General features: G+C 38.2%; 1 protein-coding gene across 1 annotated transcript in view; it reads left to right on the top strand.

Moving 5' to 3' along the window:
- Nucleotides 1-13148: 13148 nt before the first annotated feature.
- Nucleotides 13149-16599, top strand: part of LOC130569153 (urotensin-2 receptor) — a 28679-nt gene continuing 25228 nt past the window's right edge. The window contains exons 1-2 of the mRNA XM_057358576.1: nucleotides 13149-13615; nucleotides 14384-15475. Of these exons, the coding sequence (XP_057214559.1) occupies nucleotides 14386-15474 (1089 nt within the window). The 5' untranslated portion in view covers nucleotides 13149-13615; nucleotides 14384-14385 and the 3' untranslated portion in view covers nucleotide 15475. The remainder of the gene's footprint in view (nucleotides 13616-14383; nucleotides 15476-16599) is intronic.

Genomic DNA, 16599 nt, shown 5'->3' with positions numbered 1-16599 from the left:
GAGGGAAGTTGAATGATAGAACTTGATAATCGCATACAGCAACGGCCCTTGTGTCCTGCTGAGAGACTCATTCCAAAGCACAAATCACTCCCCCATAATGGGCATATTCATTAAACATTTTTTGTCTGTTGGAACATGAACTTCGAGTTGAATTGGTCATCTGAAAGAATTTATCAGAGATCTTGGTGTTGCTTAACAAAAACGTTCTCAAAGCACAGTGTGCTTCTTTCAAAACAACTTTTCAGGATTTCCAGGAAGACAAAGTAAGTTCCTTTGGCTTAAAGGTTGTCTTCATGTCATTCACCTTAAGAAACCTTTCACGATTTTACTTTATTTAGGTGCAATTCCAAACTGACAGAAAGGGCCAACAGAAACACAGATCCACACAAAACCCTTTTACTCTGGTACGGTATGTTGTCCCGATGTAACCCGACGTCAACTGGCTGTTTAAAATCAATGATGGATATCATTTCTAAAATGGATAATGGTCTGTCTAAGATTAGTTTTCACATTTTTTTTGTTATCTACTGAGATTGATAGATCAATCATTGTCTGTTGTAAGAAAACCAGAGCATTGTAAACTTGAAATCGTTACATGAGACTATGAGAGAGGATTTTCTGTCCTTCGTTATTCAGCCAATATAAAGATGTCCAAAAGGATGGAATGGAGATCAAATTCATTTTTGAAACTACAACAAACGGGGTCCTAAGTCAAGCAAAGTAATTACGGGGCTAGCGTACCTCTCTCTTCACAGCTCTGTTGATGATGCGCTGCTATTACATGATGCACTGTTATTTTTCACTTTATTGTTTAATAATATATGACGCTTTTCTTGCACATTGTCAGGTTGTGAGCAGTTACAGAGGCATGAACATGATACTCTCATGTTGGAAGATGATTTAATGATTTTTTGCTAATCTCAGAGCATGACTAACTAGCAGATTTGGTTCATTAGTCACATGCTTAATATCATGATTTTCATTTTATCTGCATTGACCCTGTTGACCTTTCATTTTTCATTTATTCATACTGTATAATTTCTGTGCACGAATTGCACACATAAACATAAAAAATGGCTTGTGTTTTGACCGAGGTGCACAAAATGATAAGTAAATGTGATGTTTATATATAGTGTATATACTGTATTTTTTTTATAAGTAACAATGTATTCATACTATCATATTAAAATAGTTAACTGGTTTTCTTCCATTTTAAAAGGTACTGGAGAAAAGGATTTAATTTAACGCTACAGAGATACAGTATTGGCAATTGACTCAAAGCAGACGCTTAAAATATTAACCAGATATCTGTGTGAGTTGACATTATTTTATTCATGCTTCTTAAAAGTACTTTTTGTGACAGTCTGTGAAAACCAGGCTAAGTCCCAAAATTCTGAGATGATGAGCATTAAAGTTTGATTTCCACCACCAATCTTTGACATGGCTTTACTCAGTCAATATCAAAGTTATATTTCAAAGAATGTACTTAATTTTTGTGTATGATTTTATTGAGAAAACTGTAAGTCACCAAAAAAATGACTTAAGATGGGTTTTTACAGACTGGGTCACATTTTATTTCTTTGTTTTAAACTTTTCAACTATATGACCATAGTTAGCATAATATTACTGTGTGCATCTTTCACACCAGAAAGAACAGCACTTTATATAACCCGCTGAGCAAAACACACTTACAAAATCAAACTTCAAAGTAATCAAATTTTACATTCCAAAAGCAGAGATAAAAGAGAAGATCAAGAAAAAGCAGCTCATAGCTGGAGAGTCTGTTGTCTCTATGGGCACATCAGTCCTGACATTGGATTGGTTCATGTTTTATCTGAAGGTCAGTGTTTTTTCTCCAACCTTTCATTTATCAGAGCCCCTATCTCTTTAAATCATATTGGTTGATTAACCTAAAGAGTACTAAACAAAGAACTTTCACTTGGATTAATCAAGTTTGTGTTTTGTGAAGGGAGATTAGCTTCTGACTAAATGTCATGTTTCCTTAATTCCTAAAGGTTTGAGTAATAACCAATACAATACAACAGCTTCTTTTTCAATTAGATTCTATAGTAATCTTGCAGCAAGTCGTCTCTGTTGAAAGTTTAAAAAGGTGTCTATACAACTCTGTTTATATTTCAAGTCTTTTGAATCGTTTGATTCTTAAAAATGTCTCCCTTGTGCCATGTTGAAGAATGTCATGACTGTAAAAAGGCCTCGACTCAAAATTTTGTAGTGATCGGTTGCATCTAAATTATTCAAATAGCACAATTGCTAATTATCACATATGGTAATATTATTTCATATAATTTACAAAACTTTAACTTTAAAAAATTGAAGTTACCAATAACTACAAATGTTTTTGTTGACGCCGGATTTTTTTTACAATGATGAGAATTTTCATTTCTGGTTTACTGTTCCTTTAAGGAGATTGTTGATTCACCCAAAACGCCATAGGACGTCTCTTTCTTCCAAACACACATCCATACACACTTCACAAGCCATTAAAAAAGTGGAAGCCTCCATCCTTTGCCCTCAAACCTACGCAATGGTTGAGGAAGCCAAGCACAAGCTTTTTAATAGGCTGTATCTCCTGTTCCAAACAGAAGCTCGATCCGCCCAAGATAATCACATAACATGAAGAGAAATCCTGCACGTCTGCATGCACAGTGACACCCTTCCCTCATCAGAAGTGTTCAACAGAATTGTCTACAGAAATGGGTATACAAGTTACAACGCCCATTGTCTTTTTATAGAGCCTGTTCTTAAATGCTAACCCGCTGCCGTTTTGTGGCATGTCTGTTTAAATCATTAAACCCTGTCTGCAATGCAGTTTGTGTGGCATACATTAGGAGCATCTGCTGATGCTATCTCCTCCACTTCCTGTTGTTAAGATCCGTGCCATGTAGTTCTTCACGTCCCTGTCACTGACCACTCTTATCGGGAACATGGCCAAACTTGGTAAAACTCGAGTCGATTGAGATGGTAATCGTAATGCTTGTGTAGGAGCCTCCTGTTTCCTTATTTAGAGGTTTTTTAGTGTGGCGAGAGCAAATGGAAGAAATTTAGAATCTGTTCAAATCCTTATTCAACAGTTACAGTCCACTCATTTGCAATGTTCTAGAGCACAGTGTGGTTGGCATCAAGGGAGCGGAGATGCACAATTTTGCATCTATTTTTTTGAGAACAGAATTCTCTCTCACAGTTGGAACGCTCAGATCAGGGTGTCTCTGATGGTAAATTGTAAACCGAGACTTGAGCTCTTCAGCTGTCTGTTTTAAAAAAAAAATTCTAGCTGTCTGAAAAAAGTTGCAGAAAACATTACGAACACTAAATCTGAAGCTTTGACTTTAAAGTTTCAATCAGACACATACAATGTTAATGAGTGATGACGTTAACCCAGCACACAGCCTTTTTTTCCTGAAGGTGCATCCGTGTTTCACAATAAGAGATAAAGATAGATGTTCTTGAACTTGGTGCAGCTAAGTTCCTTTGAACTCCAGAAACTTCCTCATGGCATATGAAGCAATTTACTGTATATTCGGCCACAGCCTTTCTCCACATAGTGAACGCTTCTGATGATTCATTCAATGTCTAACACAGTGTGACACCTCAGGAATTATTAATGGGCGATACAGACAAGTGCGAACCTTCTATAGATTCATGGATCCTAAGCGGTTTAAAAATATGGCAATGTGCTATGGGAAAATCTTCACATTTCAGATCTAGATTACAAATCTAAAATTGAAATCATTAATCGTGTTAGAATAACATATTTGGGTTATATGAATGAGCAAAATTCTTTGGCCTCCCTGCAGTGTTTACATCGCTTCGCCCAAATGAATCACAAAAAAATGCTAAAACTGAGGAGCAAAGTCTCATAGGGGACCGTGAAGCGATGTGACAAAGTATAATGTCATCACTGATTAGCTGTTCCTGCTGTGATTGCTCCATTTTTATATAAAAAATATTCCGTTTTATGCCGTGCTCGGCTCTATGATGTCAAAGGTCGTTGAAGGGCATGTCTCCCCACAGCGATGACATGTCTATTAAAACTGAGTATACAAAGCTAAAATGTGTCAATTTGTGTGAAATCAAGCTTTGCTAATTCTGGCAACGCTCCGTCTCTCGTTGCACAGCGAGTCAGTCTTCTGACCCCATCTAATGATGATTCAAGCAGTTTTGGCTCATTGAGTATGAAGGAAACTATTGTAGGATCAATAATCCTTTAGTCTTCCCAGTCCCCATATTGTTCTTTATGTGCTGACGAGACGTAAATTAACATTTCTGGCCATCACTATATGTAAAAGAGTATTTTTACTTGATGTATCTTTTTATGTGCCACAGAAAAAAGAAAGGCATATGGATTTAAGACACAAAGAATGACGACAAAACCTTTGACATTATTAAGCAAATTATATTCAGGAAATTGTCTTTTGGTTACTCAAACTAAATAGCCTGAGGGAAGTCAATCCTCCCATAGATTCTCCTGTCAGCTTTCATCTCCTTGATGATGTTGCTTTCAGTCAACATCTGTATATGTGATCTCACTTCCTTCTCCGTGTCACTGACTCGCTTTAATAACTCGCACTCATCCAGCTGCCACACTTTTATTCCATGCAAACAGCATTTCTGTTGTTATAGCTCAACTGTGAGGAACTTCCCAAATTGTGCGTGCATTTGGGCTGAAATTAAGCTTACATCGTGCTTTCCAATGGATGTTTCCATCTTGTTTGGGGCTTTGAATAATCATGTTGGAGAGCACAAACAGAGAGGCATTTGGGGGATTTGCTGTTCCCTCTCAGAGATGAGTAATGCTCTCTTTGCATTGGTCTGTTATGGACTAATCCTGTTATGTGATCATTTCATTTAACTTATAGTTAAAGTGGCCAAGACCTTAAATGTGATGCATTACAAAAAAAGTGTTTTTTGGTAAAAATATCTAAACATCCTTAAAGCAAGTAACATTGCTGTATACAGTACAAGACTATGTCTTAAATTCACTTTTTTATTTTCCTCTGTTGACAAATAGATCAGACGTAGTTTCCGTCTGATGACACTAAAGGACAGATGGATGCATTTCATGCCTTGAGGGGCAGAAAAATAATCTTCACCCGAGGCCAGGTTGAGCTCACAATTTGTATTCATCATTCCATATTTATAAAACAGCACAAATGGCTTACTGCTGCATACGAAACACTGAAATTGTTACGAGTCTTGCAGCTTGGTTAGCAGTGTACTGTATTGTGTGTTTAAGATAATATAATAATAACTTTGATAATTGTATAATGTATACAAATGTTTTGTGTATAATATTTATTATTATTATTGAAAATATATTTCACATATAATTTATATGCTTTATACATTTATCAAAAATTTAGTGTTTAGTGTTTAAGCTTCTTGAGGCATCACCCTGAAATGCTTTTTAAACAGTATTAAAGAATTTCATCTACACCAGGCTTTTTCTTCATTTTTTGGTAAAAATCACCAATTTCAAAACTCTTTTTATTATTTTGTTTCTTGTGTAATACAATAAAAATATGTTGGTACAATTTAATATTTCTCCACATAAGTACTGCAAACCTTCAGACATACGCAGATCAAAAGCTTTCTAAGACCATAAAAAACATTTCAGTCAAAGGACCCTAAACTTTTGTAGTGTATGTCCAGCTTAAAAGGTCATTTGATGTTACAATGACTGACGGAGGCTATGTGAAATCTTTTTTGATGGTTTGTATGCACTCAAGCTCCTCAAGTTTCTAAAGTGTCAACAGACACGCCACAACAAAATAAAATTGGCTTCTCGACTCAATTTCTTTCAACTGCAATTTCAACAGTCAAAGCACTACAGCATGTTCTCTCCCCCGATAAACACATTCATTTAGCCTGCAGAGAAATAACTGAAGGCATTTATGGGTATTTGATTTGGCATGGTGCAGTATTCACAGGAGATTTCGCCACGCAGAAAAAGTAGCGACAGGACATCAATAAATATCTGATCTATGGGACAAAAACACAGAAAATGACACCTGTGGTCAGAGGTCAAACACGTGTCACCGGTAACAATTAACGGCCATAATGGACACGGAGGGGTGTTTGTAAAAGCAGAGGTCTTACTAAAATAGCAGTGCTGATACTATGACCCGTGTATGATTAGTGATGTGTATTGGCCGATTCCCAATCTCAGCATGCTGTTTCAGATCCTCTATCCCCTGTGAATCCACTCGGGGTCATCCAAGGTCTGTGCAAGGAGGGAAAGCTTGAAGCCATTTATAATACTTTAAATTGAGTGCCACTGGCTTTTCACATCGGGTGATCCTATTAATCTGTTGACTCTCTATGTTACGCAACTTTTTGAGTGTCCTTACTAGTTCAGAGGGGTGGACGCTATTCCTGGAAGCAACAGTAAAAGCGAGCAGAATCCGAATGAGGGAGGGACGGAGAACACATTAGGTCAGGTATTTTTTTACCTCTGTTGTAATGTTGATAGGTTCAGGTGTTTCATACTGTCGATATTCACTATGGGAGATTTTTAAAGAGATAGTTCGGCCAAAAATGAAAATTCTGTCATCATTTACTCACACTCTTGTCATTTCAAACCTGTATGACTTTCTTTCTTCTGCAGAATATTTGGAAGAATTCTTGGAGTCCTTAAGTTGAATTTCTGGGTCATTGAGACTTGTTTAAATGTCCTTTGGAAAACAAAAACAAAGCTCAGCTCATCGAGGTGGAAGCTGTGATTAATTGAGATTTTTTGGTTATTTGTTATTTAGCACACTATGTTTATTCAAACTTAACAGAGCATCTCAGCAGGGCTGCTCTGGACTCTGGACTTTCAATTATTCATTACTGTGGACTTAAATTGTGGCCTGAATAAATATCAAAGCTCTGCTAATGGTTGTGATTGGCTATCTGGGATGCATAAATAATAAACCGTATTAAACTTTCACATGGTGCTAGAGGGCAGTATGGTGTAAGGTTATGCATAGCACACAGCCATTAATACTAACATCAGTCATATCTCTCTCCCTTCTGTCTCTTTATTTACTTTCTTTTCCTTCCTTTAAGTCTGTAACACAGGAAGAAGTGTTTCTATTTCTGTAAGGCTTTTCCTTTTATGTTTTCGTGAACCTTTGAAGAACCTGGTACAATTGTTCTTGTGAACAAACAAACTGAGACATACTAAGGCTTGCAATTGTATAGCTGATCAGGGGCTGCCCGTATGAGAAAGAATGAAAGAAATTATAATATTTCGATCGTTTTTCATAGACGAACAACAAATTGTGAATTTTCAAATATGAGAGATTTTAATATACGCAACAAATACCTTTCTCTTAAAGAATTTAAAAGAAATACCTAAGACTCAAATGCACTCTTAGTAATGTTTAGTTTGTCTTATGCTGGCCATGGTCTGAAACGGACATTTACAGCCGTCTGAGCAATTCAGTTTTCATCTGAGTGACTGTGGAAGTAAGCAGCAGACACTGCTGAAATATCACACCATTGTTCAAAGCAAATAGTAAGAGAACTACACAGGAACAAAAAAACTATTGATGCTCGATGACACATTGGACCTTCACATTGTATTTTTCAAGTATATGGCCACTTTTCTTTCATTTAATGTAATAAAATGAAGTCTAAAGGCACAATAAATGAGTCATAAAAATGTTCCATACAACATGCGTTAGAAGAAAGAGTCACAGGCTTTGAACAACATGTGGGTGAATAAATGACACACATTTAATTTTTGGGTGAACTATCCCTTTAAGTTGTTATTCCCCTAAAAATCTCAAATCCATCCTATCTGTCTCTTTCATTAGCATTTATTAATAGAAGTAATGTCCAATTCTTAAACAAATATTTCGTTTCAGTCAGTCATTTTCAATAAATATAATTATATTAAAATATGATGGACAAAACCTATAAATCACTTTAATATGGAGTTATTATGGTGCTTTTTCATTATTTTGGAGTTTGATGGCTCCATTCCATACTTACTTTCTATTATAATCTCAGGCAATTCATTACTATTTTACGAGGTGGCTAATGTTGTTTTCATTCGTAAGATCCCATTTATACATTTTAGTACACTTTGCTTTGTAGGGGTGGAGTTAAGGTTGAGGCTTCGTTCTTGCTTTTTTCTAATATTTGTACATGATTGTACTGCACAATTCACATTGTACGAATCAAGTGTGTCGCACACGTCCTGAAAAGTAAGATGAAATGTTTTGAGTGTCCCCCGACAGCTGGCTGCAGTATAGGTTATAACTCCCATCCCTATATATACTGTATAAAAGAATGAAAATGTGAGTCAAACCAAAAAAAAATATTACACTTCAAATCATGTTCATCATGCTATGTTTAAGTGTTTGCTTTTCTAATTAATTTGATCTATGGTACATGTTTATGTGAAATGTAAAATAGTTAAATTATCACACTATCACTTTCCTATGTCCTTGCTGAATCAGTCTTTGCGGTGGTGCCTTAGCTACTCTAGAGCTGCAGTGTAAAGACTGCAGTCAGCAGATCCATCGTCCTCTGTCAAAGTCATAACCACACGTGACTCCACTTGACAGTCCCTGTACCTATAAGAAAACATTGCATTCACGAGGTGATTTCCTGCCGGCAGCAGGCCAAGCACTTCTTCAGCAGACAAACCTTCACATGCACAATAAATCCCAGTCAGGAGATGGAGGTCGCATTTACTGTAGTGACTGAAGGCTTTTCGGATCTTTCCAATGTCAAGGGTGACAGCTTGGGGACGTTTACACGCATGGTGTTCCTATTTAGGCTAATTTGTTTTCCATTGGTTGCTTTAATTGTTACACGACTATTCTGTAGCTAAAACAATAGCACATGGTGCTAGAAATACCAAAGGGTTGCATGAACTGATAAAAATGTATACCTTAATGCTTTGGATAGAAGTGTCTGCCAGTAAATGTAAATGTCTGCACTATTAAAAGAAAAATAGCATTTAAGATAAAAATTGGAAGCAGTAGTTGGCAGAAATGTATTGCAAAAACATAATATAAAACATATCCATATGCACATTATATTATATTATATTATATATAAAAACAGGTCTTTACTATAGAATTTAAAATAATTTTTGTTTTTGAGTAAAATTCCAACCACTATTACAGTGTAAGCTGCCACAGTGTTTGAGTTTGAAGTGTCATGAACCTGCCAAATTCACTGACTGACAGACTGCTGGACTGACCCATGGATGACCCACCTCAAATCTGTCAGATCCCACTTAGACTTCCATTGCTGACACCACTTTGAGTCAAAATAATTTACTACACATGGACTGTCCAGATAACTACACGCTTCATGACTTAAGGGACATAACAGAGACACCCAGACAAGAAACCTTGTACTTTGGCTTTCACTCACTCCCATGTCTCCGTTGGTCCGACTGTTCTGTTTACTGTTATAATAATTACACCACCGCTCTCTCCAGCCAGAACACAAGCTGAACTTCATGTCATGTTGATGTGGTTGAAATTACTCAATCTGTTGTATTCACATTCTATACTGTACTTCCCTTTTATTTGTGCGGTCTAATACAGCCCATGCCTGCTTCTGTCCTCTGTGATTTTTAGAGAACAGTGCAAACATCATATTTGAGAATGGTTTTAGAAGTCCAAACAGCGCCTCTGACACGGGGTTACGGTGATCTTTGCTCTGGTGCATGCAACGAGCAACAGCTAATTTGCTTAAGAGCAAAATGATTGACCTGCAAATGCTTTTCTCTCGAACTAATGACTGCCTGGCTTGTGCAGGTGAACGACCCGCTGCCTATAGGTGCTCAATAACAAGCTAGACTAAAACGTTATTGAGCCGAGGCTGGTGTTTGCCTTGTGCACCAGACCGTATTATTGACGTGCATCCTCCATCCATATCAGAAGTCGAAAAATCAGCCATGCCTATTTCACACAAACCTCATTTTTAGCACTTTGAAATTTATTTACCAACAGATGCCATCAGATGAACTGGTCTATATTAAGGTTGGAGATCAAAGATCAAATTCCTGTAGTTGACTCAGAGAGACTGAACATTTTTCTGCCCGCTTGGTCTTTATTATCGTCTTCCTTATCCTACCTGCCTTAATTTGGTTGGTTTTAGAAGACGTTCTTGAGTTGATGAGTCAAATGTGGTATTTGATAAGCCGGGTGCCACTGATTGCATTGAGGTTCTTCTGACATACTTTTAAATGAGTGTTTTGGCTTTCGCTCTGACCTCTCACCAGCTTGTGGCTTCCCATTATTTGAGACTGCATATTTGCTTGAACTTTGCTCGTGTGTTTACTTGCCATAGAATTGGAACTGAATGTCGCATGAATACAAACGCGTTATGCAAATAGCTGCAGAGAATTTTCGCTTGTTCACCCTCGATCTGAAAAAAGCAGCCTGTCCTATAAAAATGACTCAAAAGGTTGTTTGTGCATGTAGCGTATTACGACAACAGTTCACGTTTTAAATTTAAGCGCCCTCTATCGATTGTTATGAAAATGACCCCATGCCGTTTTGTGCCGTCAGGTAAAGACACATTTATTTTTGCATTTGTAAAATTATTAATGGCTTAATAAATGTTTATGGATTCAAAGATATTTTATGAGCACCTAACCCCAATCCTACCGCTAAACCTAACCACTTGTCAACCATTAAACAACACACGAGTAAAAGTACAGTCATGTGTATTTATTCCATGAAATGAACAAAACCGTATAGGCTAAACGTATTAGAAACAAGTAGTGTTTCAAACCTTCTGATCGGAAGCCATAGGATAACTTTATACGAGGAACTCCGGGAACAGACATCAAGACATCCAGTGTTGCCAGATAGAGTTGAAGGTTTCCAGCCCAAAAACGGTCCAAAACCCACACAAACGCACACAAAACCACCCAAAATAATTGATTAATATTTGGTTAAATTTGATCAATATTTAGCTATTTTAAATGCCACAGTTAATGTACCATGCTATGGCTAGCGACATACACCAGCAGCAACGGAACCACAGTAACAAAATGACAACATAAGACGTTCACATCTATGGCCCATGGCCCCGCCCTCACACCACACAATGCCCTTTTACAGTGTAGATTTAGTTTAAAGATCATTCGCATACCCAATTCGTTAATAACGAGTTCAACAATGTGTATTGAAATGATACTTTATACTTCAAATATTATTATTTTAACTATTATTATGACTACATTTTACTCATTATAAACAGGTGTGTAAGTAAGAGCGAGACAGACAGACAGACAGAGAGAGGGAGATCTTAAGCCTACCTTTAAATGCAGAACAGTAACAGGGTGTCGGTTGTAACTTGACAGGATGCTGAAGAACACAGCTGAACACAACTTTTCAGAATCATATTGACTGTTCATATTTCCCGCTGAGTGCTGGCTGCTTCTTCTTTTTTGGCGGTGGCAAACTATCACTCGTGATTGGCTAAAAGCCGCGGGCTAGCCTGCGAGCTGCCTGCGACCTCGTCAGTAGTACACGCACACTTGGGTTTTGTTAAATAATAAGCCTATACAATGTACATGTTTCAAACCCGCCAAACTGATCCCAAATCCGCCCAAATTTTGTCCACCCGCCCAAGCCAATTATTACCCGCACAATCAGGCAGACCTGGGCTAATGGTTAGAGAGTCGGCCTCGTGACCAGAAGGTTGCCGGTTCGATTCCCAGGGCCGGCGGGTAACGACTGAGGTGCCCTTGAGCAAGGCACCTTACCCCTACTTGCTCCCCGGGTGCTGCAGTGATAGCTGCCCACTGCTCCGGGTGTACGTGTGTTCACCACTTGCTGTGCGTGTGTTCACTACTCTCTGGATGGGTTAAAAGCAGAGGTCACATTTCGGGTATGGGTCACCATATATGACTAATAGGACACTTTCAAATTCAAAACCGCCCAATTGCCAATCTGGCAACACTGAAGACATCTTTAAACAAACTGGAACATTAGAATAGTCTGTAACGAGAGCCAATAGCATTTTACACTTTTACACAGTGTTTTAACTGTAATGCACCACAACAGCCAAGTGACTTGCGTGAGCCACCTTATTCCCCTGTGCTACCCACTTGAGGGGCGCAATCCACAGTTTGAGAACCCAAACCTCTGATCTAAAGGTCCATGCATCGCACATCATGGCCACTCTGCAGAGGTAAGGGATGTTTTTACACTTATCCTTACAGAAAACCCCCGGTGGTGCACAGCATGTTGTATTTCTAGCTCTACTTTTTACATTTTCTATTTAAAGTATTGCAATATATCGCAAATGTGTATCGTATCGAAATACATAGCAATATATTGTATCGTGACCCATATCTATCGTGATATGTGTCGTATCGGGAGGCACTTGCCAATACACAGCCCTATTCTGTATGAAGGTCATTTTAAATCCATGCCGTCTCAACTCATCCCAAGCACAAAGTCATAGAAAAACTCTAATGCCCTTTCAATGTGGGTTCCTCTTGGTAAGGGTAACATATCTTTGTGAAAACCGAACAAGGCTGGCTTTCTTTCATAAATGTGCCAAAATTTCCCGGTATGTATTAAATACCTGCTGAGAGTAGCCATTTAGCTTTGACAGGGCATTATCTTGTGGGGCGACCTTTGAGATAAAAAAGTGTCATTAATTATTGGTGTGTAAGGGATGTGTCATGTTAAGGCACTACACCGTGTTCTACACGGGTACTGACTTTAGACACACGGTCTGTCAAATGTTTACCTTGGAACAAGAAAGTGGAGAAAATGTTGATTGCATCGCTAACAGGAACAGGATGGAAGGAAAAACGAAATTGCCTGAAATGTTAAAAACATTTACCCTAACCCTGTTTGTTATTTTGTAATGGTACATTATGTTTTTGTTATATTACTCTTTGTTATTTGGATGGACAGAAAAACAAATGTGTCATTTGAATCTCGGTGAGTGGCAATCTCCTGTACGCTGGATGAATGAATAGGTTCAGGTTGTAGCTCATTAGTCATTCACAAATAACAAGTGCACACACATTTCCAGAATGCCTCCTCACAACCCCCCCCCCAACCCCCAACCAATCACTGTCGTCTTTTCCACGCCATTCCCTTCTCCCTCTTCTCCCCACCCACTCCGTTCTAATGCGCGAGTTCTCTCTCCTTACCCCTCGCAGGCACGCGTTCTGTCAGTGGAGGAGAGGGCTTCAAAATCCAGCTGTATAGCTCAAAGTCATTACCTTCTTGGGGATTGTGTTCTTTTTCTTCCTTTGTATCACTTTTTTTTCTTTGGTGTGAACCTGCAAAGGATTTTTAATACCTGATTCTCAGATCTGATATATAATGAGTGTTCTTCTGAAGAAAACCAGAAGTTTTTCCTACATGGCTGAAGCACCTGTCTGTGATTTATTTTGAACGTTTCGTTCATTTTTTTTAATGACAGGCTGGCAGGCGACACGACTCAACACGACTCTTTTCTGTGTACTGGAATTGTTTGATTTTGCCATACAAGGATTTTTTGCAGGAAAACTGAGTGTGTAAACTCTGAGGAGGAACCATGTGTTGGACTTATTATAAATGCTAAACCTCTCTCTGCTTAGAGCAACCAGTGTCTAAGGAATTTAATCAAGGTAAAACATTATTTTTCCTTCTTGACATTTCATTTGAGTCTGGAGGTCACTTGTTTGAAATGCTTTACGTGTTGAGGTAGATAAAAATGTTTGATTAATGCAGCATCTGGATTAAAATATACAACATTTGCCTTGATGCAAAAGCATTACTAATGTGATATAAATAGCTTATCAAAAGGACGACTGTGAAAGAGAAAGTTCATCTATGATTGCTGTGCTATGTTGAACACTTTTTCCTTTACATTGCACTAAAAATGTTAATGTTAAAAAAGTTAATTATAATACTTTTATAAATATTTAATTTTACAATGGTTGAATTATTTGAAATGTTTGACCATTTAAAATATTAAGTACATTTAAATAAATATTTTTAATACATTATTTATATTTATATATGTTTTAATTACATTTGTATATTTTAAATAGTCAAAGATAATCAGTAATTTAACGCAGCTGTCCTTCTAAAACCTTGTATTTCCTTATTTCGGGATTTACATTTTTTGCCATAAATTATTATTATTATTAGTCAGCCTTTATGTTTGTCACTGGGTTTTTCAAATATCTAACCAATAAAAAGTACTAAAAAGTGCTTGTCAACTTTGACAACAGTATTCAATCATTTAAAAACTACAGTGTTTTTCCATTTTCTGAAAAACAGCGGATTTGGACATCCGAGGGTTTGGAAGGACTGTGACGATAAGCTTGTAGTGTTTACTCGTCTGCAACTTTGTCACCGCTTTTAACACCTTTAATTTCATTCTTGTGTAGAGATGACCACTGTGTCGATGGAGCCTATAGTGGCGATGGTGGAGAAGTTTTCCAACGTTACCGAGACCCCAGTCGAAGCTTCTACCGAAGATATGGCTGCCACCTTCACCATTGGCACCATCCTGTCGTTGATGTGTCTGGTGGGTGTGTCTGGAAACATCTACACGCTTGTGGTCATGTGTCACTCAATGCGCTCGGCCGCCTCTATGTACATCTACATCATCAACCTGGCTCTGGCAGATCTCCTTTACCTCCTCACTATTCCATTTGTGGTGTGCACACATTTCCTAAAAGGATGGTACTTTGGCGATGCCGGGTGTCGAATACTCATTAGTATGGATTTTCTCACCATGCACGCCAGCATTTTCACACTGACTGTCATGAGCACAGAACGTTACTTTGCTGTTCTCAAACCTCTGGATACGGTCAAACGTTCCAAAAGCTATCGAAAGGCAATAGCCCTGCTGGTGTGGACGGCCTCTTTGATTCTCACCTTACCCATGATCATTGGTGTCCAGCTAATGACTGAGAGCTCCAAGCCCATGTGCCAACCCACACTGAGCCCGCTCTCCTATAAAATCTACATCTCTTTTCTCTTTGGCACCAGCATCGTGGCTCCAGGGGTGATAATCGGGTACCTGTACATACGCCTGGCACGCACCTACTGGATCTCGCAAACTGAGACGTTCAAGCAGACCAAGAAGCTCCCAAACCAAAAGGTTCTATATCTGATTTTCACCATCGTCCTCCTCTTCTGGGCCTGCTTCCTACCTTTCTGGATCTGGCAGCTTCTGGGTCAGTTCCAGCCCGCGTTGGCTCTCTCAACCAAGGCCAAGCGAAACATCAACTATCTGACCACCTGTCTGACATACAGCAACAGTTGCATCAATCCGTTTCTCTACACCTTGCTTACTAAGAACTACAAGGAGTATATCCGGAAGAGACAGAGGACGTGGACGGCTGGTAGCTACCTCAACCGGCGAAACCGCTTCCAGCGGTCACCCCGTCGCTCCCTGTCCTCCAGCAGTCAGCAGTGCACGGAGAGCTTTGTGCTCGCACACACGTCCCGCGCAAATAACAGCTGCCTTTGAGGTAGGTCATTTGCCTTTTCCTCCGGCCTTCAGTTGTAACTCTGTCTGTGCACATGCTTCCCTTGAGTGTAGTCTTCCAGACAGTCTGATTCCATGTTTAAGACAAAGATCCGATTAAATAAAACCAAATTTTCTCTGGTTTACCTTCATCCTTCTATTAGTCCTGTAGATCTGTTTTGAATAAGACCAGGGCCGGACTGTTTTAGTTTTGCGGTCTGTGGGTCTGAGTTTTAATTCAGGACTACAGAAATCAATTGGAATGCAAAAAAATACTTTATTATTTATGTTTATTTATTTTATTGGTGTATTGTCATTCAAACACATACTGTACATATGGTTGGACAAATGTAAGAGAGCAGTTAAAGGAACGGTGCATGTTATAGACAGCTAGACCACCTAGAGACAGATGAATTTTACTATTTGTAATGTTTACAAGCACTATTACCAGAATATGTTTTTGAGGCAAGGTCTGGAATTTTAAACAGTTTTGCATCACTATTGTGGCCATTTTATTCAATTGCATGACAATCCTGCATTCATCACAGGTGTATACAGAAAAATACATACATTGTCTGAGAACTACAAGAGATTTAAGAAGATCAGGCTTTAATAAAGCAAACAATTTTGATTAGAAACAGAACTATGCTATCTTTTGTGCCTCAATATGGTAATTGCTTTATAAATGCTTGGTCATAGTGCAACTGCTGGTGCTTAAAATAGGCCACATGACAATTAAGTCTCACTGATTCGATCTCGCTAGCAAAAACACTCTCCAATCAGCACAACTGCTACCTTCACAAATGATCTTACATGATAACGGATGCCTGCATTGATGGTGATTGGAGACTGAGAGAATAGTGATGTTGTAGGAAGAAAAATGTGTTTATAACAATAAATTACTTAAAATGTCATCCTACTATAATTCTGTTTGGAATCACTTAGCAAAAGACAACAAACGATTAGGAATTTGGAAACGCAGGGGATCTTAATCATAAAATGTATTTTCATTTCCGTACATATAACAAAATTAGAGTGGGAAAAAATGTATACTGTATATACCAAATGCTTTTTATGTTATTTTCGCTAAGAAGACCAATGTATGTTTTAGTGAGAATTATTTAAATT

The sequence above is a fragment of the Triplophysa rosa genome, linkage group LG18, assembly GCF_024868665.1.
Source record: "Triplophysa rosa linkage group LG18, Trosa_1v2, whole genome shotgun sequence".
In the NCBI taxonomy this organism is placed as follows: domain Eukaryota; kingdom Metazoa; phylum Chordata; class Actinopteri; order Cypriniformes; family Nemacheilidae; genus Triplophysa; species Triplophysa rosa.
The sequence above is the reverse complement of the archived record's forward strand: the minus strand, read 5'-3'. Positions and strand labels throughout refer to the sequence as shown.